The sequence below is a fragment of the Coffea arabica genome, chromosome 2e (genome assembly GCF_036785885.1).
Source record: "Coffea arabica cultivar ET-39 chromosome 2e, Coffea Arabica ET-39 HiFi, whole genome shotgun sequence".
NCBI lineage: Eukaryota > Viridiplantae > Streptophyta > Magnoliopsida > Gentianales > Rubiaceae > Coffea > Coffea arabica.
The window spans coordinates 7063772-7090107 of NC_092313.1; the positions used below are offsets into that span (position 1 = coordinate 7063772).

The 26336-nt window shown below is 35.4% G+C and overlaps 2 protein-coding genes and 1 non-coding gene across 6 annotated transcripts; all 3 read left to right on the plus strand.

The window, feature by feature from the left end:
• The first annotated feature begins 2650 nt into the window (after positions 1-2650).
• On the plus strand, positions 2651-2722 carry TRNAH-GUG (transfer RNA histidin (anticodon GUG)). Its single transcript has one exon. It is a non-coding gene; the product is annotated as a tRNA-His (tRNA).
• A 3166-nt stretch (positions 2723-5888) lies between these two features.
• Positions 5889-10387, plus strand: LOC113730553 (metal tolerance protein 11). Of its 2 annotated transcripts, none has more exons than XM_027255290.2 (6): positions 5889-6375; positions 7315-7424; positions 7550-7795; positions 8399-8479; positions 8684-8917; positions 9790-10387. In XM_027255290.2, exons 1-6 carry the CDS (start codon positions 6201-6203, stop codon positions 10135-10137), a joined length of 1194 nt encoding a protein of 397 aa, XP_027111091.1. In that variant the 5' UTR covers positions 5889-6200; the 3' UTR covers positions 10138-10387. The 2 variants fall into 2 exon arrangements, with proteins under 2 accessions (XP_027111091.1, XP_027111092.1); XM_027255291.2 differs by lacking the exon at positions 5889-6375 and adding an exon at positions 6645-6866.
• Positions 10388-14770: 4383 nt separating this feature from the next.
• LOC113730554 (sulfate transporter 4.1, chloroplastic) lies at positions 14771-25824 on the plus strand. 3 transcript variants are annotated; one of them, XM_027255295.2, is made up of 18 exons: positions 15215-15304; positions 15740-15788; positions 16330-16391; positions 16524-16725; positions 17449-17617; positions 18734-18799; positions 18891-18995; positions 20294-20401; positions 20495-20560; positions 21323-21383; positions 21532-21659; positions 22010-22051; positions 23625-23741; positions 23881-23932; positions 24469-24607; positions 24710-24798; positions 25004-25080; positions 25179-25824. In XM_027255295.2, exons 3-18 carry the CDS (start codon positions 16364-16366, stop codon positions 25494-25496), a joined length of 1767 nt encoding a protein of 588 aa, XP_027111096.2. In that variant the 5' UTR covers positions 15215-15304; positions 15740-15788; positions 16330-16363; the 3' UTR covers positions 25497-25824. The 3 variants fall into 3 exon arrangements, with proteins under 3 accessions (XP_027111094.2, XP_071934648.1, XP_027111096.2); XM_027255293.2 differs by lacking the exon at positions 16330-16391 and having other exon boundaries at positions 14771-15304; XM_072078547.1 differs by lacking the exons at positions 16330-16391; positions 17449-17617 and having other exon boundaries at positions 14773-15304.
• The last annotated feature ends 512 nt before the right edge of the window (positions 25825-26336 follow it).

Sequence of the window (26336 nt, forward strand, 5' to 3'; positions counted from 1 at the left end):
ACATGTTATCGAGATCCAACTAATCCGTATGAATTATGATAATTGGCTTTTGTTGGGTAGGTGAATTAGTTGTTTCTTCGCGTCTAATCATTAACCTACTAACATTCACGTTGAAGTAGCTCGTGTTTATTCCTTCAAACTACCAAAAATCGACGGGGATCAAAATTAGGTGACTGATATGACCATTAAATATGAGTTGATCAAATTAATCATTTGAGCAATCTATTTCTGCTAAATTTTTTTGGGTAATCATCCGACCACTCAGGACACTTTTGCATACTCCACAAGCACCCTCTATTTGTCATTTCATTTAATTATTTTAGTCATTCACAAAATAGTTAACCACAACGCCGTTATAGTGACTCGTCCAAATCTACCTGTCAATAAGTGGACTTGGGTATGCAATGAACTTTGAATGGGTCTAAATAAATATTCAATTAAACCTATTTAATTGGTGAGTAGTGGATTGACTTGGTTCATCAATTTATACACATTTAAAAACAATCATACGTATGTCAAATAATCATATGTATATATAATAAAGTCGTACTCTCGTCCTTGTTCCTTTATCTCTTTCCTAAATGGTTTAACAACATAGCAAGTAACTACAACACACTCTATGAAATAACCTAATAACCTCATTGTCCCATATCTCTTTTTTATTTTGCCTTTGTTCGTTCTTTGGATGGAATTCTAGATAATCCTTTCATAATTATATCTTCCATTCTCTCGATTTTTTTTCCTTAACCCTAAACTAATCTTCAAGCCAAAAAATCATTGGGATTACTATAATTTGAATTATGTTTTTATCTCTCTTTCATCTTCAAAAGTTCGAAATATCAATTCAAATATTAGATTATCATTATCCAAGATGCCCTACATTCTTACTCATATACATGGTTCTCGATCTATTACTCTTCACTTTGTCTCTTTTCCATCGAATTGTGATTTTTAAGGTTTTTATTTAGGTCAAATACTAATTATTGTTTAGCTGCAAACTGACTTGCTTTTATGGGCAGGAGGAACCTTAGTGATATGGGCTGGTGTAATCTATGGTAGAGGGGCATCTCACGTTATTAAGAATTCTTCTTTTTAGAATGTTTGTATTTGGAAATCTAAATGGTTTGGTTAGTAGTTTGAGTTTTCATTTTTTGGGATTTTTGTATAGATATTCAACACGCAAGTAATCGAAGAGCAAGAAGGTACCACTAATCGCATAAATTGCAAGTCATCGAGTCCATCCATGAAATGGTAAGGCACAAGTAGTGCTGTTAATCGGGTCGAGTCAAACTGAGTATTTGGCTGTAGAGCTCGACTCGAGCTCGTTAGGCAAACGAGCTTTAAAATGTGTTCGAACTCGACTCGTCAAATATACATGTGGCTCGAGCTCGTACAAGTTTGACTCGTTTGTGCAAATTAACCTCAACAAAAATCTATAATTTTTAATTTTATACTTTTGACTTCTAAAATGACAAATATGCCATTTATTAACGAGCTCTAACGAGCTACTCGGATATAAAACGAGCCGAGTAAGCTCGGCTCGTTAATTAAACGAACATATTTCTAGCTCGAGCTCTGCTCGTTTACCGCAACTAACGAGCCTAACTCGAGCCTTATCAAACCGAGTTCTAATGAGCTTTCAAGCTATTCGTGAAGTTTAACAACTCTAGGCACAAGCCAAGTATAAGAATTTGCATCAACTTGACTTCTTTTTTTTTTTTGTTTGTTAACAAAAGCTGACATTACTATTGATTCAACCTTAATTGTTGTAAATTTTCTTAAAAGCACTACCGTATGCAACTGTGGCAAACTTTTTCAGTCAAGCCATCAAATTTTTATGCTAATCATTGCACGTCTTTTATATTTGCTGAAAATTTGAGCTTTTGGTTTATAGGAAGATTAGCCAGGATATGATCTTGCACAATCTAGATTCCTAATTAGTCATGATAGCAAATGGTGCAATGATATATTGTTGTGTTACTCGTGCAAATGCAAACGACTGGAGGTATATTTGACGTGTCCAATTTCTTTTTTCTATTCATATAGCTAACAATTAAATAGATTTTTGTGGAACTTATGGTAGATTATGTCTAATTTTATTTTTCTTTTCATGGGTAGTTATGTTATAATCAATTTTTGTTTCAAATGAGAACCTTTTGTCTGTGATTTCACTGAAATAGTTGTTTGGTGCAGGTAAGATCTATATCTTTGTTATTTGTTTTGTACTATTTTTTGAAGATTCCCGTTCAACGAACAGGTACAAAAACAGTTATATATTTAAACTTAATTTTTAGAAAATGTCAAATAAATTAGAATTTTCTATCGAATTTTTTTAAAAAATGTCATTATTTCTTGTCAAACAACATGTGAAAATTTTTATTAAAAAATGTAGAATTTCAAGCGAGTTATAAATGAGTTATTGGATATATTCAAATCCATCTTTTAAATGGGGTACGAATAGGTTAATTTATTTTGACACATTTATTAAATAAGTATAAATGAATTAATTCAATTATATCAATTGTCCATTATGACCTTCCAAGCCTGATCAAGCTATCCATTTACACATTTTTGTATGTCTAAAGTATTTTGTACTTACAGTGTATGGTCTTTACTTGATATTTCTTTTTATTAGCTCATGAGCACAAACGTGGCTGTAGTTTAGTGGTTAGAATTCTACGTTGTGGCCGTAGAGACCTGGGCTCGAATCCCAGCAGCCACATGCCTTTGGTGCTTAGAAAACGTTTTTCAAATCACTTGTGATGAGGATAAAAATTTGGATCTCCAGACAACCCCATCATTCCTTACAAAACACTCCGAAAAATCAATAATGTGGCCACTCTTCCGTGAGCTATAGCCTATAGCCCTTTTTTTTTTTTTTTTGGCTGAAAATGTCAAAGTCTTTTGTAGTAGCTGAACATTTTTCCCCCATAGGCCATAGTATAGTCATTCTTATTTTGTCAACAATCTAAAAATCCTAACTTCTAACTTTTCTTTTTCGTTTTTGCCTTATTTTTTTTTTTCTGCTAAACCCCCAAGCCAACCAAATAAAAAAAAGTGATGACGAAAAGGCTTTTAGAAAGAGGAATAGACATTTTATTCGAATTTTTAATTGTACAACAATATTCAGATAACAATTTGCATTTTGCTGAAGTTGTCTTTTTTTTTTTTAAAGCGTGTCATTGAGAGTAGAAGATTCAATTCTAACACCTGTATATAGTAATAAAATGAATGTCATCGTCCATTGAATTGAGATGGTATCCATTTGGATTACATTTTTTTGGGATAGTTTTTAAACTGTAGAATTTTATTATAAATTGTATATGTGAAATTTTAAAAAATAATTAATAAATGTATTGAAACAATCTTAACGTCTTTTCACAAGTTCAAATCAAACAATTATTAGACTCATTATAGTATCTATTTAAAAGAGTAGAAGAGCATATATTCACCCAAGACTCTCCGTAAAACGACAACAGTCTATCTACAAAATATAAATTCTTTCTACAAAATATAAATATGAGATTAAACTTTCCTACACTATCAGCATTAGATGAATGACAACTATGCAAAATTTGAAATTGAAATTCAACTTTTGCACAATATCATGAATCCAACGATGATAATGTATACACCGTCAGTGTAGGAAAGATTTACTCTTATAAAAAAATCATAAAATGTCCTGTTTCTTGGAAAAAGAAGGAAAAGTCCTTCCAAGAACAATTCCATCCACTCGAAATGAAACACATAATAAACAAATAAGGTCAAAGTAAGACAATCACCAAGGAATCCAGATAATTTTGGGGACTCCCATGATCCCACGAAGATTGGGCCACAAGCATTCTGTGATGGCGATGACTAATATGGGTCTTAATTCTAATTTTTGGGCCCGATTTGAATGCTGAATCATTTGTCATCCGGATCCATTATTCCTTTTTGTGCTCGAGCCTTTCGGTTGTCAGTTTATTAGCATATCCCCATAGGAATTTTCACTCAATCTTGCCCTTACACGTACTGTTATATCCGCCTTAGTGGGGATCTTGTCAATTTCCAAGTGGCCAACCCAGTCAGCAAATATTGCCACGTCATCCATCTCATCCCACTCGGTGCTCTTGCACGCGCCATGGTTTATTACTGATTTATTCTTTTTGGGCCTCGAGTATGATTGGTTTTGCTATTAATTGCAAAGTTTGTGATTCTGCCGCCAAACATACTTCTTATCCCAAAACTAATAACCAAAATTCTATTCTTCCAGCAAAGATATAAAACCAGAAGTATTGTTATTAACTTTGCATAAAAGTTATTACAATGAATTATTCATCACATAGAGTATTCATGCAATCTTTCTACCTATATGAACCACTCTCATTATAATATTAACTAAAGAAACAACCGAATGTATACACTAATTAGCTGTCATGCATTTAATTCATTATACATCACTAAATCTCGTCATATTTTATCTTGTTTTATTCAATTAATACTATGATTCATCTTAAAATCAAAAATATTTATCATACTCTTGACAGTTTATATGTATTAAAACTTTGTCAAAACATCAAAAAGATTAATATATTCTCTTATTACGTTATTTTGATTTAATTTGTAATTGAAAAACATATTAGATTGAATAATTAACTTAAGAATTAAAGATGTCATGTAAATAGACTTATTTGTATGCTTGCGCAACTATCATAAATAGGTAGAAGACTTTAAAAAAAATACATGAAAATTAATTACAATATCCAAATTATATATTGCAAGACAATATAAAAAAACTACAAAATATAAAAATAATTAGAGACTTTAATTCAATTTAATTAAAACTATTTATTCGTTGATAATAGTCGAATTGAGATATCCCAATTTAATTTTTATCTGAGTTCTATAGTAGATCGCTTTCTTAATAAGGAAATGAATTAAATAAGTATACAATTAATCAATTACATTGTATCCTACCTTGAAGAGGTTTATGACAATTTCACTTACCTCTCTTCGGGTTTGAATAAATACACTAACTTCTCTCCTACAATAAAATAGCTATAATATCCTTCACTTATACGTAATCTTAAAAAAAATCTATAACTACAATCAATCATTCATTCTAAAAGCAACAATTGCCACACAAAATAAACTATTTTTCAAAGTTTTCGGTTATCTCTCCTGCATTATTTCTTCTGTATTTCATAATCCACTATTTGTTCCATAGTTGCTGTCTCATCCGATGCATTTTGAATTCAAGTTATTATGGAAATAGACCCCATTTCTTTTTTTTTTGATAAATATTATCGAATTGAAATTGTCAAATGACAAGTTACGAGAGTAGATTTGTCGTCAAACTAAATGAAGATGAAAAGAATGGTGGCGATATAGAGTACAAACAATAAAATAAAAAAGTGATGGCCTAAAAAGGAACATTGATTGAGTAAGGTTATGCTATTATGCCGATTGTATAAAAATGATTTTTGAGATATAAAAACTGCAATTGAATTTGCCTAGAAATATGGGATATGGTCTCTAGTATTGCTTGAAGGTAGATTGTCAAATTTGTAAGAATGTAGAAATTAAATTGAAGTGTTTTGTTGAGTTCGTTAGTATATTTGTTACGTTGTTTGTAATGGTTACAGAGTTGAAAAATTGATAAGTAAATTTTTCTCCATTTAACAAAAGATTATTTTAGGATTTTTAGAATAAATTTAACATATTGGGTCTATATTGTTACTGAAATGCTAATAATAAAGGAGGTAAGTATAAATTTTTTAAATTAGAGCTGAGCTAGTTGCAATAATTAAGAGAAGTTTGTGAAATTATCCCTAACAATCATCGCTCATTTCCAAAGAGTCGTTCTCCGAATCTCTTAAAGAGGCTGAAGATAAGGAAAGAAGACGAAAGAAATGGAGTACGAAACAACCGCGCGTGGGAGCGTGAATTTCCACAAAAGATCTGCTGTCCCGAAGTTCCCACCCACCTGGTTCATAATGCTCCCCGCCATGAGCCACCACAAGGCACGCAACCACCAACCTCCACTAGTTTCACCTTTCCCAAATTGCCCCCCCCACTTCCCGTTCTAGTCACATTTCCCACCTTCTTCACCCCATTCGCTAAACCGATACGTATAGTTCCGTCGGCGAACTCTAACATTTCTTTCTTCTAGGGTTTTCCTTTATTTTTTCTTTTTTTTTAACCCTCCTCAGCAGAGAATGGTGGAGCCGGTGAAACTCGATGGCGATCACGGCGGCTCCGAAGAGCAACTCCTGTTGCAGGAGAACGGCAATGTTGACAGTTCCTGGCGGTTGAACTTCGACGGCTTCCAGTTATCTGCTGAGCAAAAGGAGAAACCTCCGCGTGGCCGCCATGACTGCCTTGGAGTTCTAGGTAACTTCCGCAGTTTAATCTACTTACTTCTCCTTTTTGTTTTTGCTGATGCCGTTTTGCACTAGTTATTGTCCTGGAATCGCCTTTTGGAATGTGTGGTGTCGTTTTTCTTGTTCTTCTTTGTTTGACCCTGCTACAAATCTGGTCTATTTTATTGAGTTGTCTCTTAAGAGGAATTTGTTCTATTGGGTGGGGCCCTATCAATTTGAGGAGAAAAATCAAAGAGGCCTAGGGGCATTAATGGTGGTTAAACATGCAAAGGAGCACCAGTCAGCTGCTGGGGCTTATTTAAGTACGGAAGATTAGATTTACAGGTCCAGTTTATTTATGACACCTGCTTGGTTGTTATTTTTAAGGATATATTTTTAGCTTTTTGTTTCTTGAAAAAATTTCATTGCTCAGTGCATATTTGGAATAGAGAGCTGTATTTTAAGGTTTGGGTGCTGACTGCTGAAGGCTTTATAATATGAGCTCACCGAGTGAAGATTGCGGTCCTTTCTCGACTTTATTCATTTTTAATTGTTTGTTGATTTATTTTTGGTCAGTTTGTCCTTTGGCTCTGCTCCGGTGATCAATCTGATGGAGTTTTTCCACCAGTCCGTGCTTGTAATCTTGTTAGGAGACTTGAAATGTCTGATATTCTTGTTTGTTGAATTGTTGGCTTGTTGAGTATTATCCTTTTAAATTTGGAACTTATGCTGGATGTGATACTTCAGAATTGCCAATTTAATCTTCTTCTTTTTTTTTTTAATAATTTTGCCTTAACTTCTACAAATACCTTGTGCATATGGTTTTCTACCAATCATTTTCTGCCTGAATAATTCTAGTTGGATTCAAAGGAGGCTGCTTACCATCTGCAATGACTGAGAGTGATGTGTGTTGTAATTCAGTTAGGGAACATATGGGCTGCAGTTATTTCAGTTTTACTTGTTGGTTCAGGTCCAGAAGATAATGTGGCCGAGTATTATCAACAGCAGGTGGAAATGCTGGAGGGTTTCAACGAAATGGATGCATTAGCTGAGCGCGGTTTTGTACCTGGGATGTCAAAGGTTTGTACTGAACTAGTGTTCATCTGTTTTTGGTGATTGTGTTAAAACCATTCAAATGCTGATTAGTATTCAAGAATTAAGGTTGAGAGCACCTGGTTATTCACTTTTGACTGTTTTTGTTTCAGGAAGAGAGAGAGAAATTGGCTAGAAGTGAGACAGCTGCTATTCGCTTATCAAATATTGCAAATATGGTTCTTTTTGCTGCTAAAGTTTATGCATCCATCAGGAGTGGTTCGCTGGCTATTATTGCTTCCACATTAGACTCACTTCTTGATCTTCTTTCCGGGTTTATCCTTTGGTTCACGGCATTCTCTATGCAGACCCCTAACCCATATCAGTATCCTATTGGAAAGAAACGCATGCAACCTTTGGTTAGTCTCTCTGCAACTGTACACCTATCCTCTGCCATAACATAAAGCCATTTTATCATGCTAGTTTGGCTTTCTATATTGCACTGTGCTGGAATGGAATGTTCATTGACTAGATTGCTTCCTTGCAGTTGAGGAATAAATTTGTATGCACAATCCTGAAATTTCATGGCTTCTACTGTACTAAGTGATTCAAATGCGTCAAATTTGCCCCCTGAAGTCTTCTGAATTGATTTTACTAGTAGCAGTTCTTGTATTATCCCAGTTTCGTTACGTAAGAATTACATAAACAGAAATGTAAACTATGGTGTAGCTGTAGACCAATTACATCTATGTTTCTGTACTCATGCTTTACTACGTTATAATTGGATCATTATTCACTTTGGGGTTAAAAAATATGCGTTGAAATATGTCAAATTAGTCAAATATAATAATGATGGATAAACTGATTCTCTCTCTCTCTCTCTCTTTTTTTTAAAAATATAAATTTACTAACATGGGGACAAATTTGTTAAGTTTGTTGGGCTTCTACGTACGTACTTTGCTCGTGGCAGTTATGTGATTCTAATTCCATTAATTTGAGATCTCTCATTGTTTCATATGCAGGGGATCCTAGTTTTTGCATCTGTAATGGCAACTCTTGGGCTGCAAATTATCTTGGAATCCCTACGCACTCTAATATCTGATGTAAGTTACTATATGGGGGCTTGGGTGGGTCTATTCAAATTTATTCGGGTGTTCAGATCTGGTTGCTGGCATTTTTTTAAAAATTTATTCCTCCTGCTGATTGCAAGGATGAGATGATAGAGTTCCTTTTATGTTCTTCCTCTGCATTTTGCTCTTGACATCTTTTGAATCCTGTAACTAAAATGGCTCTCCAACCTTTTCTAGGAGGACGGATTTAATTTGACAGCAGAGCAAGAGTGCTGGGTGGTTGGTATAATGCTCTCTGTGACATTGGTAAAACTACTGCTGGTATTTTATTGCCGGTCTTTTACCAATGAGATTGTCAAGGCATATGCCCAGGACCACTTCTTTGATGTGATCACCAACGTCATTGGTCTTATTGCTGCACTACTTGCTAATTCTATCAGTGATTGGATGGACCCTGTCGGAGCTATCATTGTAAGTTGATCTGTCTTTGTGGTTCTGTAGTCTACTTAGGTGATGGAATTTGCTTTTGCACTATGCCAAAAGTCAGTGTGTTTCACAACTGTAGAAGGTTAGCAAACAAATTTCTGTGGTTTCAGTAGCTGTCAATGTCAATCCCTCTAGGAGTAAAGCTTTAGGGGAAAAAAACAAAGGAAGGAAAAAGAAAAGCATGACAGGAACTTAGTATTTCTTTTGAAATTCATACTCTTTGAGAGGGTATCAAGTTACCATCCAAAGCAGGAACTTAATTCAAGCAACGAGGGCCACTGATATACTATTGGCCTTCTTCATTTTGAAATTGAATATTGGGTCTGCTGATATACCTTACTTTAGTGTAAATCCCAATATAGCCCATGACCTGGTTTTGTAGTCCTCTTTGTGTTCTGTTTCATTGGCCACCATGAGAAGTGATTTGTTTAGTCAGTCTGTTAACTTACTCGTATCTAGGAGTAAAATGTGGTTGCCACATCTGATGTATATGAACCAGATTCAGATAACCAATTTGTGTGTATCATCTGAAGATGTTTCTTTGTCGCACTTCTTTCCCTGGATGCTCATCTCCTTGTATCAATTCCACAATCTAAATGATATGTTAGATTCTGAAAGGGACAGCAATAAGCTGCCTAGCTTCCAATTGAATTTCAGTATTTTGAATGCATGTCAGATTTTTGTATTGATCTTCAGTTGCAGCTGTTAGGCCATTCTGGCCTTTGTTGTAAGAAGGGGGCTCTTTCTAAGTGGTTTTAGGCTATCTGAACCTCTCTCTCAACTTTCTTGCATTTTGAAGATGCTTTTTCTGTCTTCATCTTTATGACCTTCTGTTGTATTCGTATATGTTTTTTCAGCTGGCCCTCTACACTATCCGTACCTGGTCCTTAACTGTCTTGGAGAACGTGAATTCCCTTGTTGGAAAATCTGCTGCACCAGAATACCTGCAAAAGCTCACCTACCTTTGTTGGAACCACCACGTGGCCATACGGCACATTGATACAGTCAGGGCTTACACTTTTGGTTCTCACTACTTTGTAGAGGTCGACATTGTCTTGCCAGCCAACATGCCATTGCAAGAGGCCCATGACATTGGAGAGGCGTTGCAAGAGAAGCTTGAGCTATTGCCTGAAATTGAGCGTGCCTTTGTTCATCTTGATTATGAATACAGTCATAAGCCGGAGCACGCACAGGCACACCTTTAATTAGAAATCACACTCAACGTTCCGTTACCTTCTGTTGATTTCTCTCGACTGTAGTCTTTTGCTAATACAGTAGGAAATCCATACTCGTATTAATTAAGGCATATGTCGCGGCCTTCTGCAGTAAGATGGCACGTGTATAGGGGTCGAAATTGTTGGTTGAGTGGTGAGGTTTTGCATTTGATGACCAATTCCTCTTTGGGAAATGATACGAAATGGCATTTTATGGGGCCGGATTATGCATTTACGGTTATACGCTGAGTTGAATTCGGATCATACAAAAGCAACGTAAAATCAGTAGTATGATTGTCAGGGGTTGTCTTGCTTCATGGTTTTATTTTTTTTTTTATATTAATTTTGAAGGGGCTGGGGGCGGGTCGCAATGTTTTCTCTTAGGTGTAACTTGGTTTTCTTTCTTACGTTTTTTCTTTGGGTTATATAGTTCCACTTTGATTTTGTTCTTTGGATTACTTTTCCGTCTGATTCCATTTTTTCTTTCTCTTTTTACCTTAAAGGAGGTAATGTGCCTTTTTAGTCTTGAAAATTCTACAAAATCCTTGGATACAATATTTGTTATGATAAGCTCTTCTTTGTCTTTTTTCTTTTTCTTTTTTAGGATGTCAATCCATCTCAAGTTTTAACAAGTCACTTATGTCTAAGGGGCTCCAAGTCTCAATAAATTATCCATGTCCAAAGGAAATTTGGACGGGATAGGTATTCTAATTTTAATATTGGATTTAAAATGGAATTAATCTCATTTATACCTATCGTTTGGGTACGCATTGAGATCCAAACATCTTATCAAAAATTTAATTCATCCAACAATTTCTCTCTCCCAAACGCCGTTACCTAAGATATAAAGAATAAAACAAGGTCATGTGGTTAGAAATTCTTTTGTCATGAAATCCCGCTCTCCTTTCTCTTCTATGTTGCAAGGGAAAGATCAAGATAATAATTTTAGATTAAGTTTTAAATTAGACCATCTAATTACGTAGGCAAAATGATTTGGGAAAATTGTTGGCCGTTAAGTGAAATAAAATATAGGAAACTGTGTTATTTTTTACATGTTCAGGCTAAAACATTTAGGTTTGATGAGCCTTTGGTGCATATGTGAAAATTTTTAATGCAATTAAGCTTCCATCCTTGCACCTTATCATTGAGCTACAATTAATTTCACTAGCCATGCTTTCCCAGAGGCTTCATTAGTATAAATACAAAAACGATGGTTCTTTATAATCATAAATACAAGTCTTTTTAAGTTTTTATAGGATTTTTTTTTCTCAACTAAAATTTAGCAATATTGGAAATCTAAGATAAATATATATATATACATAGAAAATAAATAAAAGAAATTTTGAGGAAAAAGAATTCAAGAAAATATAAATTTACAATAAGACCAAAAGAAATTTAATAAATGAAAATATTAAAGTTATATTAAAAAAAAAAAAAAAAGAAAAAGAAAAAAAATACAGAAAATAGATTTGGGTATATTGTGTAGGATCAATCTAAATCCATCTCAAAGTGATTCGCCCAAATTAGTCTAACAAGACAAATGGGTAAGGTTACACCTAAATCTATATTACTCGATCCCATTTCAAATCCAAGGAAATCCTGTCCATTTTGCCACCTGTAGTCTCTTTTTTTTAGCATGTGGAGAACTCTAATCATTTGTCCTTGTAAGACTTTTTCTCAATTTTCTTTATCGGAAGATTTCAATATCAAATTCGCTTCTCTTGGAAATTTGCCATCCTTTCTTTGGGCCTGGTTGTAGAACATACCGAATGCGACCTCTTAGTGTGTTGTGTAGCCACATAACAAAAATTGGATCCAACAAGGTCCACGATCCGTGCATTGGGTTCCTTGAATCATCTGTGAAGAGAAGTTGAGCCCATGTTTCAATTAACCTCCGCAAACCCGAAAACACGAAAATTGAAGAAAAAGTAGTGCTGACACAAAAGGGGGCCATTCTGCGTCCTTTTGTTTGTCCTCTGCTTGGGCCATGAAATTGATGGCTTGGCCCAAGAATTTTCATTGGCCCATCTGCCCTTTCCTCATTTGGTAAAGTAACACAGATGATCTGTTCAACATAATTTAAGTAATAATTTGTGATGATTTCATATCATATTCTACTCAAAAGTTCGTAACCAAACATAACCAGTGTAGGCGAGGTTTGGTGTTATCTGTTCAATACAATACAATATAGAAAGCTAGAAGAGTGAAAGTTTGGTGTAAAATTTTTTGATTATTTTCTGAATTTTCAATCTTATAAAAACTCATTTTTATCATAATTTCACAATCACCTTTTTTTTTGTTGACAAAACTCATAACCACTTTAATTATTGTGACTACCAAATTATTATAATCTTATAAATTGGCTCTGTTTGGATTGACTGTTTTTTCAAAAATAAGTTTTTCAAATATAATGTTATAATAATACACAATAATTCAAAAAATATCTCATCCATACAATATATCAAATACTTCAAAAAAAAATTTCATATACACTGGTATAGTAAAATTTTTCAAAAATACCACAAAAAACAGTTAATCCAAATGGAGCCTGAACAGTTCTTTAATAAATTATATAAATTGTCGCCATCTCAAAAACATAATTTATACAACATTAATTCATTTTAATTATTTCAAAATTGCACACGCGTTGAGTGAGCATGGTTTAACGCTCACTAGTACTTATGACAAAGTTATTTTAATGGAGTAAAGACAGTTTACTCTTTAGAAGTAGATTCGATTTTGGTCCAATTTGATCTTAAATATCATTCTACTTTCTCCGGGTCATGAACTATCAATGTTCGACCGGCGGCTGTTTAATACAATTGTCCGTCCAATTTCTCCTCGTTAACATCTGACCATTTTGTGATTAAAATATAAGCAAAATCAAAGCAGCCGCATACGGCATAACATGCAAGAGCGAGCGAAAACGCGCACGTCTGCATCCATCTTACGCTCGAGTCGAGTGTGTCCAGATTCCAGAGAGAGAACCAATTGATACATAGTGAACTTGACTGCTATACCGTCCCAATGCACGGCGTCTACTGTACAATTTTTGACTAGTATATGGATTACATTTAATATCTTATCTTTTCTACTCTTAACTTACAATGACAGCCCCTGCATTTTGTTACGTATACGTAAGTGCTCTAATTGGAAAATTGCAACTACTGCAAATCTTAATAAAGTAGATGAAATTAGAAAAGAAAAATTTCCCTTTTTTTAATAATATCATCGAGAGAGCAAGTATGACAAGGTACGTAGTTAAGTAAAGTATAGCTTTCAAAAAAGTTAATAAGCTGTCGTTGCGATTTAAGCAGTATGAAAATTGTTTCTGCGCAATATGCCAAATCTGTCCTGACACCAGCTTGCTTGTATTAACGGTAAGTTAGCTCATTTGTCATTATGATGTAAACCATATTTATTAAAACCAACCTGGTCATCAACTCGAAAAAAAAGGACCGGATTGGCGGATAAGTGGTTCAATTGACGGGTCGCACTATATAATAAAAAAAATAATACGATTAAATAAACATATAAATTATAATATAAACACGAAAATTCTTAAATGTTAACAAGTCATAATCTATTTATATTTCATAGTTCATACGTACAAGTCATACCCATACGTGTTATTTAGTTCATGAATTCATATTGATATTATACATAAACATAAATGATAAATCTAAGTGTAAAAAAAAAGAAAGAAATCGTAATTCTCAAATCTCTTTTCAATTTTTCTCATTTAATTGTCAAATAAACGATAATGCCCATGCTGGTGTGGTTGATCAAATTAAAAAATTGGGTAAAAAATTAATTTCAAAAAAAATTTCAAAAACCCGCCAAATCGTTGGGTTTAACAGGTCATAGGTTCAACCATATGGATCAAACAGTTCAAAACGAGCTGTTTGTAACTCCGATCCAATTGTTAAATCAGTTCAATTCCATAGTCAGTCCATCGATTTAATTGGTTCAACTGTCGGATCATGTCGAGTTTAAAATAACTATGATTTAAACGAATAATCATTTCACTCTATTCATATTTTCATGAAATTGACAAATCCATTTCATGCGTTCATATATCAACCTAAATTTGCAATTATTATTATTATTGTTAGCTCTTTCAGCAGTTATTGATTTCAAGACACGTGTAATTAGAGGAAAATATCAAAATAATTGCATATCACACATGTTCTAGGGTTGATCTCACATTGTAAATATTTAATACTACTCCTATTTCTAGCAAATAGAGTGTCTGTTTTATTTTATTGTGTGTGTGTTTTACATAAACTGATATAATAGTTAGTTTGCTACTTTATGATGTTACCCTTTTCGTTTCGCTTTTAATTTGCTATAATTGAGTCTTTGACTCTCAGGTGCAAATCATCAAGTACAAATCTACCGCGAAAAAGCACATGGATTTCCATTTTCCAATTGGCGTTGAAGAGTTGTAAAACTAACAAATCGCTACAACGGAACGCAAATGCTGCTACTGGTCGAAGGCAGCAGAAGAAAAGTTCTAAAAACCGATCACGAAATCTAATCGACCACGTTCCAGTTTTTAATTATTTATTCCTCCAACTAAAATATGGAAATTCGCCAGGCGGGCCCAGCATCACCCAAATTCCCGTATATTTGCCACTTTCCTCCTATCAGGTGGGGCCACCCATAAGCCCGCCTACGCCATACGGTGGTCAGTCAATTGCAATTTGCAGTCCCACCGCCAACCCCGACCCGGGCCCTCCAGCTCCAAGCCAACGCGCCAACAATCTCCATGCGCTTCCTTTGGCCAAAAAGGAAGCGCATGGAGATAAATTACGCCTCCTCCAGCTCCCAAAACCTCGTTCTTGCTGCAGCGGACTGTTCTCCTCCTCCTCCTTCTTCTTCCAGCTCGATGGCCACGACTCGGCCTGTTAAGATTATTCCCTTGCAACATCCATCGGACACGGCGTCGTATTCCTCGTCTTCTTCTTATACGAAACAGTCTGCGGTCAACTCGGTTGTGGAGAAATGGAAGACGAAGGTGAAGCGGATGACGTGGACGGAGTGGATCGAGACGTTCCTTCCTTGTTACCGTTGGATTCGAACCTACAAATGGCGCGAATATTTGCAAATCGATCTCATGGCTGGCCTCACCGTCGGCATCATGCTCGTTCCTCAGGTATTAATATCATGCCTGCTTATCATGACATCGCTCTGGATTCTTCTTTTAAGAATTTTGCAACTGTAGGTTCTAAAAAGGCATACGAGTACAGTTCGGTGCAAGCATTTCTTTTGATATGATTTTAGTTTTCTGTTTGATAAGTTGCTGAAGACTATAGCTTCGACAACTCTCGTAGGAGTTTCAGTTAACAAGTTACTTTTAACAGTGTGGATTCGGTCAAACTGTCTCAAATGGTAAGATACGCGGGTGACTAGCTCCTCTGGTTGCTTAAAGCATTGAGCATTAATGTTGCTTATCGCGTGCTCCTTTTTGTTCCATCATTTAGCACGATGGTTAAATGCATAATGTTGTTGGTGGCTGTATTTTATGATGCATCTACTGTCAATTACATGGATTGGCGTTTTTCTCTGACGAATTCTGTTCTTTGACCAGTCAATGTCTTATGCAAAGCTTGCCGGGCTTCAGCCGATATATGGACTTTGTAAGTGTATCTTTTCTTTCTCGATTATATTCAGGAAATTGCTCTAGTTTAAGGACAATTAATAGCTGAGTATTGATAGACAATAGCTCAGGCAAAATGGGGAGTCAAAGAATGGTAATCGAAAAAAGAAACAGTTTCAAGTTTCATTTTTAATCCTAACAGTTTTTCTGTGCCAAAGAACCTGATCCAAGTTGATTAACACCTTGCTCAAAATAACATCTATAATTTCTTCTTAACTACTTGCATAATCGAATATGAAGAAGCTCTGATCGAATCTGAAGCTCAATCTGAAAAAGTAGATTGAATGTGGAAACAGGCAAGAGCACGAGCTTAATTTTCATCAAACCTTTATTCAATTTTAAGATTTTAGTCTTTAATGGATTTGATGGAGTGTAAAGAAACCAATATGCAGACCTAGTAATTTACTGTGCTCAGTATTGACTCCATTAATCAACCTTCAAAAGTCTCAAAAGTGACAGAATATGGATATGGTTACTTTTATAAGTTGGTTTTGCTTTGATTTTTTGTTAATCGATAACAGTGGGAAGGAAGATCCCCCTTTCAAATAAATTGCAATGACATGTGGCAGTATTACCACCACAGGCATGTTATTTGCAGCATACTATTTACCTGAGTAGTTTGGTTTTATTTTTTTTGACTGATTACTATCTTATACATTTCTTATACTTTTCCATGATAACCACAATTCACTTTCCTTTTCGGCTCCCATGCCAGACACTGGTTTCGTGCCTATATTTGTATATGCTATATTCGGATCGTCGCGCCAGCTTGCTATTGGCCCAGTTGCATTAGTTTCCCTTCTGGTTTCAAATGTCTTGGGTCGCATAGTGGACTCCTCAGAGGAGTTATACACAGAGCTTGCCATATTGCTGGCACTAATGGTTGGTATATTGGAATGCATAATGGGTCTCTTAAGGTACTTATCATTTGTTTGCTTCTCATGTGAATAACTAAACTGTTCCATAATTTAATTTTTATGCATTACTTGTCGTAATGTACTTTTCTACTTTTCCAAATTGCAATAGTGTTTGGATAGCTAAATTTTTCCACATAATATTTCACTTGCATCATAAACACATTTTCCAACCCCCCTTTTTATATTCCTCACATGCATCACATTACAAAAAGTGCTACAGTAATTATTCCAAATAATACTCTATCAAAACACTAATGTATCACATGCATTTCGCATGGGAAGGATGTTCAAAACTTTGTAGAAACTGATAATTTTGTTGCAACAGGTTTCTCATTTTAAATTGACGAAGATACGAATAGTTATGTACTTGTAGAACAAGCCTCATACTTATCATCAACATGAAGTGTACAATATTAATGCTGATTGTCAAAGGATTTAAGTTTGCTACCACTTTATTACTTTTAGATGTCAAGGCAGCTATTACTCTGAATTTTGCTATTTGTTTTTGGTGCATGATAGTAGAAAATAAGCTGGCTGCTGACTTAACAAGTAGCTTATGGTACTTTATTTCTCCTTGTTCCTAGAAAGAGTTTTGGCCTAGAGGTCATTTTATTTTTCTCTCTACTCCACTGAAAATTGTGCTGTTTTTTTGCTATTCACATGATTTCTGTCTGGTTGGCATTCGTGAAGTGTCTTACACTGGTGATTTTTTTTCCTCTCTAGACTTGGATGGCTAATTCGTTTCATCAGTCACTCTGTGATTTCTGGTTTTACAACTGCTTCGGCCTTTGTTATTGCCCTGTCTCAAGTGAAATACTTTTTGGGATACGACATAGAACGTAGTAGCAAAATTATTCCGCTGGTTAAAAGTATAATTGCAGGAGCAGATAAGGTATGCCTTGTGTTTGAAATAAGTCTTCTCAACACTTTTGGTCTGTTTTCAAGCAGTTAATATAAGTTGATCAATACTCTGGGTTGTCCACAAAACACAACTTAGCTGGTAGGAACATTAGCCAGGTGACCTTGAGGTCCCTGGTTCAACTTTCAAGCCCTCCCCTTTCTCCCTTCCTCCTTTTAAGATTTGGAGTCTCCCCCTGGACACCCAAAAAAAAACCCCCTTCCCGGAACTGTAATTAAACGAAGAATACAGTTTGAAGGAGTGGGAAAGATTTTATTTCAGAATATAGAGATGAAGAAGATGAACAATGTAGACTTGAATGAATTTACAATATCACAGATATATCCCTTCTTTCCCCCAATTCCTCGCTTTAAAGCTAGGACTATTTTGCTAAGTTGTGGTTACAACTAACAAACTTAACAAGGTAATTGATGAGCCAATCCCAGCACGCCATCAGTCAAGAGAGTAACTACCATACTGATTTGGCAATTTAGCTATTTATTGCATCATAAAGCTATAACCAAAGAATTACAATATGCATCACTATGTGTAGAATAGTCATCTCACGTGTTTATTTATTTTAAACTATGTAAGGCTGTGCAAATTTGGTCGATGGCTAGTGTCTGCTATATGCTGTCATTGATAGTTCCACAGCTGATACTAATGTGGTGATGAAGAAGTGTTCTTTTCCAGATTATATGTCTTTTTCAGTGAATAATATATAGGGAGTAGGATTTTTAAGCATTCACGAGCTTGTTAGATGCATACCTCAAAATTGATTTGCATTACTTATAAGAAGGTTGAAGATTAAAGTTTTCAGATTAAAATGCAAAGAATACTGTTGAAACATTTAGCAATAACTAGAGCTTCAAATTTTTATTTTATTTTTTTTATTTGTCAAAATCCACTTCAAGCGACTGGGTGTATTAAAGAGGTGTAGATAATTTGAGATTGAGGATTTTGAAACATGGATAACATGAATTACGTCTTGCTTCAGTTCCTGATAACTTTTATGTTTCTACTAGGTTAGGATTTGGTTTCTTCTTTTCTAATATATGTGTTTAGCTATTTATTCCTGTTTTTAGAGCCATTGATCTTCCATTTTTGTAGTTTTTGTGGCCACCATTTGTGATGGGCTCGGTCATGCTTGCAATTTTGCTGATCATGAAGGCAATGGTAGGGGCTGACTTGCGTTTTTTTGGCGAATATGCTTTACTTTAACTGCGTGACCATAAGAGTATAAATATTTTGCTGACTTTGGCTGCAGGGGAAAAGAAAGCACTTGAGATTTCTGCGAGCTGCTGGTCCTCTTACCGCTGTAGTTCTTGGTACAACCTTTGTGAAAATCTATCACCCATCTTCAATTTCATTGGTGAGAATCACATTAAAGAGCTTAAACTTGGGAGCTGAATTTGAATCTCTAAAGTACAGCAGAAAAAAGTTAGTGTAAAGTTTGTTGTGTGAAATGTAATCATCTGACTTTATATCTCAGTGTTTTTTAATTCTGCTCCATGCATTTACATTAATATTTTCTTGCAGAAAACAGAATTTAGGGTATAGTTATTTGGCAATGGTCTGCTCAACCCTGGAAATATGCAGGAAACTTTAAGTTGCTATTGCACATTGATGTTTTTCCAGATAGGCCTAGGTATTGTTGAATAGGTGGCACTTTGATCGGACAAAATGCCCTTCTGTGGTCATCTTCCTGGTTGTTATCAAGTAATACCATGGATATTGTCAAAATGTGGGGTTAAAAAAGATGACTTTTCATATGGTGTAATTGCAAAATATGGATGTCATCTGTGCTTTTTCTAGTTTTGCCAATGAATTCATGTTTCTATATGAACCATACTGCCCATAGTATATGTGGAGAAGCTACACCATTCCAGGTTTCTGTTCACTCATCTTTTGTGGGGTTAGGGGTGGGGGGAATTATTTGCCTGTCATCCATTAACAACTAATATAATTGCATCTTGTTGTGTGGATTTTTTTATTATCTCTTTTTCCTTCTGTCACTGTAAATAGACTTCTACATTAGCCAAGGCAAAAACTCCTAAATTCGCTTGAATATATTGAGAATGAAAAGGCTTTGATTCGTAGTTGAGCATTCACTTCAGCAATGCATGATAAAGAGGTAAGTTGCATTTCATATGTCTAATAGGATTTCAGCATATAAACTTCTGTGAGCGTCAAACATTTGTTGACATTACAAAAGGTGTTGCTTTACTCGAGACCTTTTTTTTTAATTTCTTTTGATAACTCGAGGAAAAGTGATGTCATGGGTTTTCACCGGGATAAACTTGTTCAATGCTGTTTCCTGTTCCAAGATTTTGGGGTAAAAGGATAGTTGTCCTCAAGTGAGAAAAATTAGTTTGGACAATGAAAGTTTTACTACAAAATAAACCAGACGCTGTAAGATGTCAGTTAGGCAACCACTGCCAGAATTCCAGATGTCACAAAAGCGATTGTATCTCTTACCAATGTCACATCAAAGGCACTTTCAGAGGAAAATTTTGAAAATTTCTCTGCCTTCTTTGTCTACTTATGGCCTCAGCTGATATATGTGTTTTACATGTTGATCAAATACTATTGCACGCCATTTCACTTCAGAGAATTTGATGTTGATCAAAGTGTAACATCATTATGAACATTGAGTGATTACTCTTTCAGGTTGGTGACATACCTCAAGGGCTGCCAAAGTTCTCCATTCCCAAGGAATTTGGGCATGTTACATCACTAATTCCTACTGCCATTCTAATTACTGGTGTGGCTATTTTGGTAAGAAAACAGTCTCAGCATTTATGTTGAAAGACTTTGCAAGTTATGTTTTGTTGTGAGCGGTCAACTTAACACTTTTCATTAAATATCTAGGAATCTGTGGGGATAGCCAAAGCTCTGGCGGCGAAGAATGGATATGAATTAGATTCAAATCAAGAGGTATGTCTTGCAAAAGCTTGCGGGATAAAGAATTACAGAGTATAGATTGAATTTGCCTGCGTCTTATTTGTAACAATTCTGAAATCAGTCTCATTCCACAATCAGTTTTTTATGGTTAAGAAATAGCACAGGACAAATTAGATTCAAATCAAGAGGTATGTCTTGCAAAAGCTTGCAGGATAAAGAATTAGAGAGTATAGATTGAATTTGCCTGCATCTCATTTGTAACAATTCTGACATCAGTCTCATTCCACAATCAGTTGTTTATGGTTAACAAATAGCACAGCCTCTCATTCAAATCAATTGTTTATTGTTTATGGTTGACATCAGGGTACTTTGCCTACTAATCTCATTGGCTTGATATTGTTATTATGTTTATGTATTTTGAATAAATCTTCTTTTGAGTGTACAAAATAAAGTTCTTTCAAGACATGCCTAATGCCTTTTGTTGTTAATTCACTTAATTGTCATTGTAAATATTTTGAAAGTCTTTTGGCCAAATGTGAATTTGAGGAAATGATCAATTTAATGACTGGTGAATGGGCCACGTAAACTTTCAGCAGACATGGGTTTTTCTTCGTCTTCTTTTCGCATTTTCGTTCTTTTTCCTGCCCATTGGGTTAAACATAAAGCTGGCTGTGGAAAGAACTTTTGTGATTTACCCCTTTGGAGTTATTCTTATGCAATGTTCAGTTACTGCAGTATAGGTAGCAAATAGCACACACTCTTACTATCAACAAACCTGTTTTTGTCTTTTGACAGTTGTTTGGACTCGGTGTGGCCAATATTGTTGGTTCATTCTTCTCTATATACCCAACAACAGGTGCATTTTCTCACATCTTGCAAGCCAAAAACTTCTGTGGCATTTTCTATGCTTGTTATCAATGACTAGGAACTTGTCTGCAGCATTCAGTATTATGATCCTCGTTTCCTACCTGCATGCTTCTGAGAAGTTCTAAATTGTCTTACAGGTTCATTTTCTAGATCTGCTGTAAATCATGAAAGTGGAGCAAAAACTGGCTTATCTGGCATAGTGATGGGTATAATAATGGGATGTGCTCTTCTATTCATGACTCCACTATTCGAATACATACCCCAGGTCTTTCTACTTACTGATGCATTAATGACTTCAATGTAAGTGCAGATGAATGTGTATAAGCTTTTAGTGCCAGTCTTCTGTAAAGAAAATAAGACCCGAAATTAATTGTTTCATCTTCTGGAGTTTAAGGTTTAGCCTCTAGTTCACAATATCCTCTAACATTGTTGTATACCGTTGAGTGGCCTTTCTTCAACTGAACATATAATAGTTGATAAATACAAGAATTTGGATTACTTATTTGAATTTAGTAAAAATTCTGTAATCTTATTAATGAATCTCTTGAATATATCTTTGAGATGCTTCTGTCTCTCACTGTGGGCTACTCCATATACTTTTCTCTGATTTTGCAGTGCGTGCTGGCTGCTATTGTCATTTCTGCTGTGATAGGGCTGGTGCGTCTGCCATCCTTTCAGATTTTATGTGGTGCATGTTGACTTAGGCTACACTTTTGCATAGTACTGAAGTACCTTTTACATTTCTTCAATGTGCTTCAGCATTTGTTTCTCTTTTCTTGCTTGCTTTGTCTAAGAGTAATATGTTGGGACCATTCTAAATTGCTATTTGTACAACTTTTAAGTATTTTCTTCATGGTAATTCTTCCCTCAATAGAGTCCTTGTGGAAGGTTGCTTTGCACACTGTAATATTAGACACCCATGAATTTGTCACATTGAAGATGTGTTCGAGCTATTTGATAGGTAATTTAAGTCGAGTTCGAGTATGAACAAGTGATGCTTGTAGGCTAGACAAGCCTTATCAACTGTCAAGTACTGTATATATATCAACTAATATATTAATATTAATATTTTTATTTATTTATTAGTTTTAAATGTCAATTATATCCCTTGTTTTAGATTATATAAAATATTAATTTGTATTACGTAAGCTGGACTGAGCTGGATTAAACTCGATTGAGCTCGAGTAAGGTACACTGAAGTCGAGCTTGAGCTCAGGTACTTTAACTTGAGTTGAGCTCGAGTTGTGCACTACTCGACTGGACGTGACTCAACTCGATCGGTCAATTTTATGATCAGACTTAGGCACAATGTTTACCAGTCCGTGCTTATGTTAACAGCTTAAGAGTACGTATCTACTATGTGCATTGGACTATTATGGTATTCAAACTTAGGTTTTAACTCTTTAAATTAGTCGGTCTATATGAAATCAAGCTTTGAATTCTACTGCCGAGTTCTTAAGGGTCAAGAATTTTCTTCAAACAACGAGTTTGGGCTTAACTTCTTTATTTCCTTTATGCTTATTATATTGGTTTTTCACTAACTAATGCGTTCCTACTCCTATATGATCATTGAAGGACAAGTTGTTAGGTTAAAAGGAGAGATTTGCTGCTAATGTAGACACAAATCATGTTTTTGGTTCTGGAAACTGTTTCTGGCAGTCACTGGTAGTGAGTTAGTTGCTTGATTTTGATCTCAGTGTGATTTAAGTCTGTAAAAGTTTGTTGGCTGTAGAATAGTAAAAGTTAGATAATTGGTATTTCCTTGGTCCTATGTCTATCAACTAGTTACTCCCATTGAGTTGGAGTTATTCTGTGTTTTCAGTTTTTGAGTTTGCCTTTTGAGAGAGTTTTAGCCTATATATAGTTGGGCTATAACATCTTATGCTCCAAAATCGAAGATATTTGATTCCTAGTTATATGTTCAAAGTACAGCAAACTTTGGGATACTATTACAGCATATAATCTCTGTTATTACTCCCATCTTTTATTTTGGGGTTCCTCATAAACTGCTGTTTGTTGACTTAGGGATTTACTTATACTAGAAAAGATTCTGTTGTTTAGGTTATGGAGTTCTAATTCAATGCACCTATCCCTAACAAGGAAAATTGTTTCTATAATTTGCCCAAAACTGCTTTCCTGATTTTCTGCATACACAAATGAAAGTGCATGTTATTGCATTTTCCTTGTTCAGAATACAGCATTGTCGATGATTTAATGATTCACATTTCAGGTGGATTATGACGAGGCTGTTTTCTTGTGGCGTGTAGATAAGAAGGATTTTCTCCTCTGGATGATTACCTGCATAACTACCTTGTTCCTTGGCATTGAGATTGGTGTCCTTGTGGGTGTAAGTTGAATATCAGAAAATCATCATTTTGTCTACTTAAATTTGTGGACTTCAAGTTGGGATTTCAGATTTCAAGATCGTTGTGATGGAATTGGTTTTTAGATGTGTCAAATGCAAATGTTGGTGCATATATCTGCAGGTTGGTGCTTCACTGGCTTTTGTCATTCATGAATCAGCAAACCCACATGTTGGTGAGTCATCTTACTTTATCAGTCCATCATGTGTGTATTTTGGTGCAACGAATATACTGATGTCATGACGATCCACTTATTGTGGTTCTACCAAATTTCACATTGGGGCTTAAGAGCCCTTGCCCCCTTTAAAGTTGGTCATGTCAACAATGTTCTTCTTTTTTATGACATTCGAATATCCTATTTTTCATGTTTTATTCGGCTCACTGTGATATTTGTTATCCAAAAAAGGAAAAAAAAAGTACTGATTCTCATAACTCATTCTAAATATCATGTTCTCTCCAGACAAAAGTAATGGTGTTCCTTCACCTGTCAGTTCATTCCTTTCAAGTAGTGGCATTAGAGCTTTGAACACATTCTCCTGTTATTTAGGGTGTTTGATGACTATTCAGTGGGAGATAAATTAAATCATTGATGTTCAAACGAAGAATTTCATAAGAAACTAAACTTTGGTGTATTTTTAGTCTTCAATTTGTATCATTGTTAATACTTAATTGTGCTACATTGAGGCATTATTGATCAACACTTTTCCACAGCTGTTTTGGGTCGTCTTCCTGGAACCACCGTCTATAGAAACATTGAACAGTATCCAGAAGCATATACATACAATGGGATAGTCATTGTTCGTGTTGATTCTCCTATTTATTTTGCAAATATAAGTTACATAGAAGACAGGTGATTGTTTTTTTTTTTTCCTGTAGTTATATTAACTGCATCTTTCAGTTTTTGTTTACAAATTGGGGATGAAATACTGAAGTCCCTGATTTTCCTACTCAGGCTTCGTGAATATGAATATGAGATTGATGTTTCTACCAGCCGTGGACCTGAAGTTGAAAGAATTTATTTTGTGATCATTGAGATGGCACGTAAGATTCTATTATTGGGACCTTTATTTCTATGACAGACCCAATTCGTCAAGAGTTACTCCTTTCCATACTTTTTAGCTGTCGCTCAAGCTATGTTTTGAAGTCTTACCTTGCCATAATTTGATGATGAAAATGGTCAAGAAACTTGCAAGAGTTTTACTTTTCCCCTGGGTGTTCTTTTGACGTTCTTCTGTCTCTCTGTCAGCCGTTACGTATATAGACTCCAGTGCAGTCCAAGCTTTGAAAGACTTGTATCAAGAATACAAGTCGAGGAATATTCAGGTTGACAATCTCTTTAGCTGGAGAATTCAAAGTTTAAATTGCATCATAAAATTGTTTGGGACAGTATAATTATCTATAACAACTCAGCTGTTATGCAGGTTGCCATCTCCAACCCAAACCGGGACGTTTTGCTGACTCTCACAAGATCTGGTCTTGTTGATCTGATTGGCAAAGAGTGGTATTTTGTTAGAGTCCATGATGCGGTTCAAGTTTGCCTTCAGCATGTGCAGAATCTGAATGGAGCTCATAAGAAATCATCAGAATCCTTGGTGGACGACAGACCAAGCTTTCTGAGAAGACTAATGAAACAGAGAGCAGAAGAGTTCTCTAGCACTGATCTGGAGACGGGTCATAAAAGTACACTTGGTTCCAAAGATTCAGACTCTCAATTGGAACCACTTTTATTCAGGAAGTGATGAAGAATTGAAGATCCTAGGCTCTGCCAACTAGGCCAACCTTATGCGGGCCAACCTAGGACATGGACCTTCTCTACATAACCATTTGCCCAGTCCAGCATCTTTTATGAGAGCAGTCTGTTTCTGTGCCCTTCATTTTTCCTTTTTTCCCGGGGATAGAAGGGGAATTGAAGTCTGCGGGTTCTGTAGCTAATTGTTGTATGTATGTATATCCATTCATTCCCAGCATGTCTGGCTTGATTGATTTATTGTAAGTAGGTTTTTAGTTGTAAAATACACTTAACAGAGTATTCAAATCGGAAATCCATTCCATTCCCTTGTCATTTCAGTCAGTCTTGTTTTGTATCATTACAGCATGTGCATCCTATGCTTGAACAGCTGAACCCCGAAATTTCCAGGTTAGGATCTGCTTGAATCTTTTCACCAGCGGTGACCATTAAAATATCCATTCTTTGTCGATGGATGGAGAGACAGAAATGGTGGCCGTAGTACTTTAGTGAACTGCAACAAGCTAATTGGGCATGCTAGTATGAATTTTTGCCCAGTTAATGCTGGTCATCTGGGTTTTAAACATGTTGGGAAACTGAAGGCAAACAAGTAAATTGAACCAAGGATTCAACCTGGACAGCTCTCAATTCTTAAAAGTTCAAATTGCGCAGAGACTGGAAAATGGTGCAAGCGCAGCGGGAAAGGAATACGTGTGCTGATTATTTATCATCTTTCCAAATTCGTCTCGAGTCTAGCTTCTGGGATCCCACCTACAATGCTCTTAGAAGGCGGGTAGGCAAAGAGGTAGATGGGGGATACGGGGGCCGATGGAGTTTTATTATAACAAAAAAA

Bases quoted from the DNA above. Each gene is read 5' to 3' on its own strand.
- LOC113730554 (XM_027255293.2), top strand. From the start codon at position 14,918: ATGCGCTTCCTTTGGCCAAAAAGGAAGCGCATGGAGATAAATTACGCC. The intron at 21,384-21,531 runs GTGCATTTTCTC...ATTGTCTTACAG, and splicing joins CTCTATATACCCAACAACAG to GTTCATTTTCTAGATCTGCT. The intron at 22,052-23,624 runs GTGCGTCTGCCA...TTCACATTTCAG, and splicing joins TTTCTGCTGTGATAGGGCTG to GTGGATTATGACGAGGCTGT.
- LOC113730553 (XM_027255290.2), top strand. From the start codon at position 6,201: ATGGTGGAGCCGGTGAAACTCGATGGCGATCACGGCGGCTCCGAAGAG. The intron at 7,425-7,549 runs GTTTGTACTGAA...TTTTTGTTTCAG, and splicing joins TTGTACCTGGGATGTCAAAG to GAAGAGAGAGAGAAATTGGC. The intron at 8,918-9,789 runs GTAAGTTGATCT...ATGTTTTTTCAG, and splicing joins ACCCTGTCGGAGCTATCATT to CTGGCCCTCTACACTATCCG.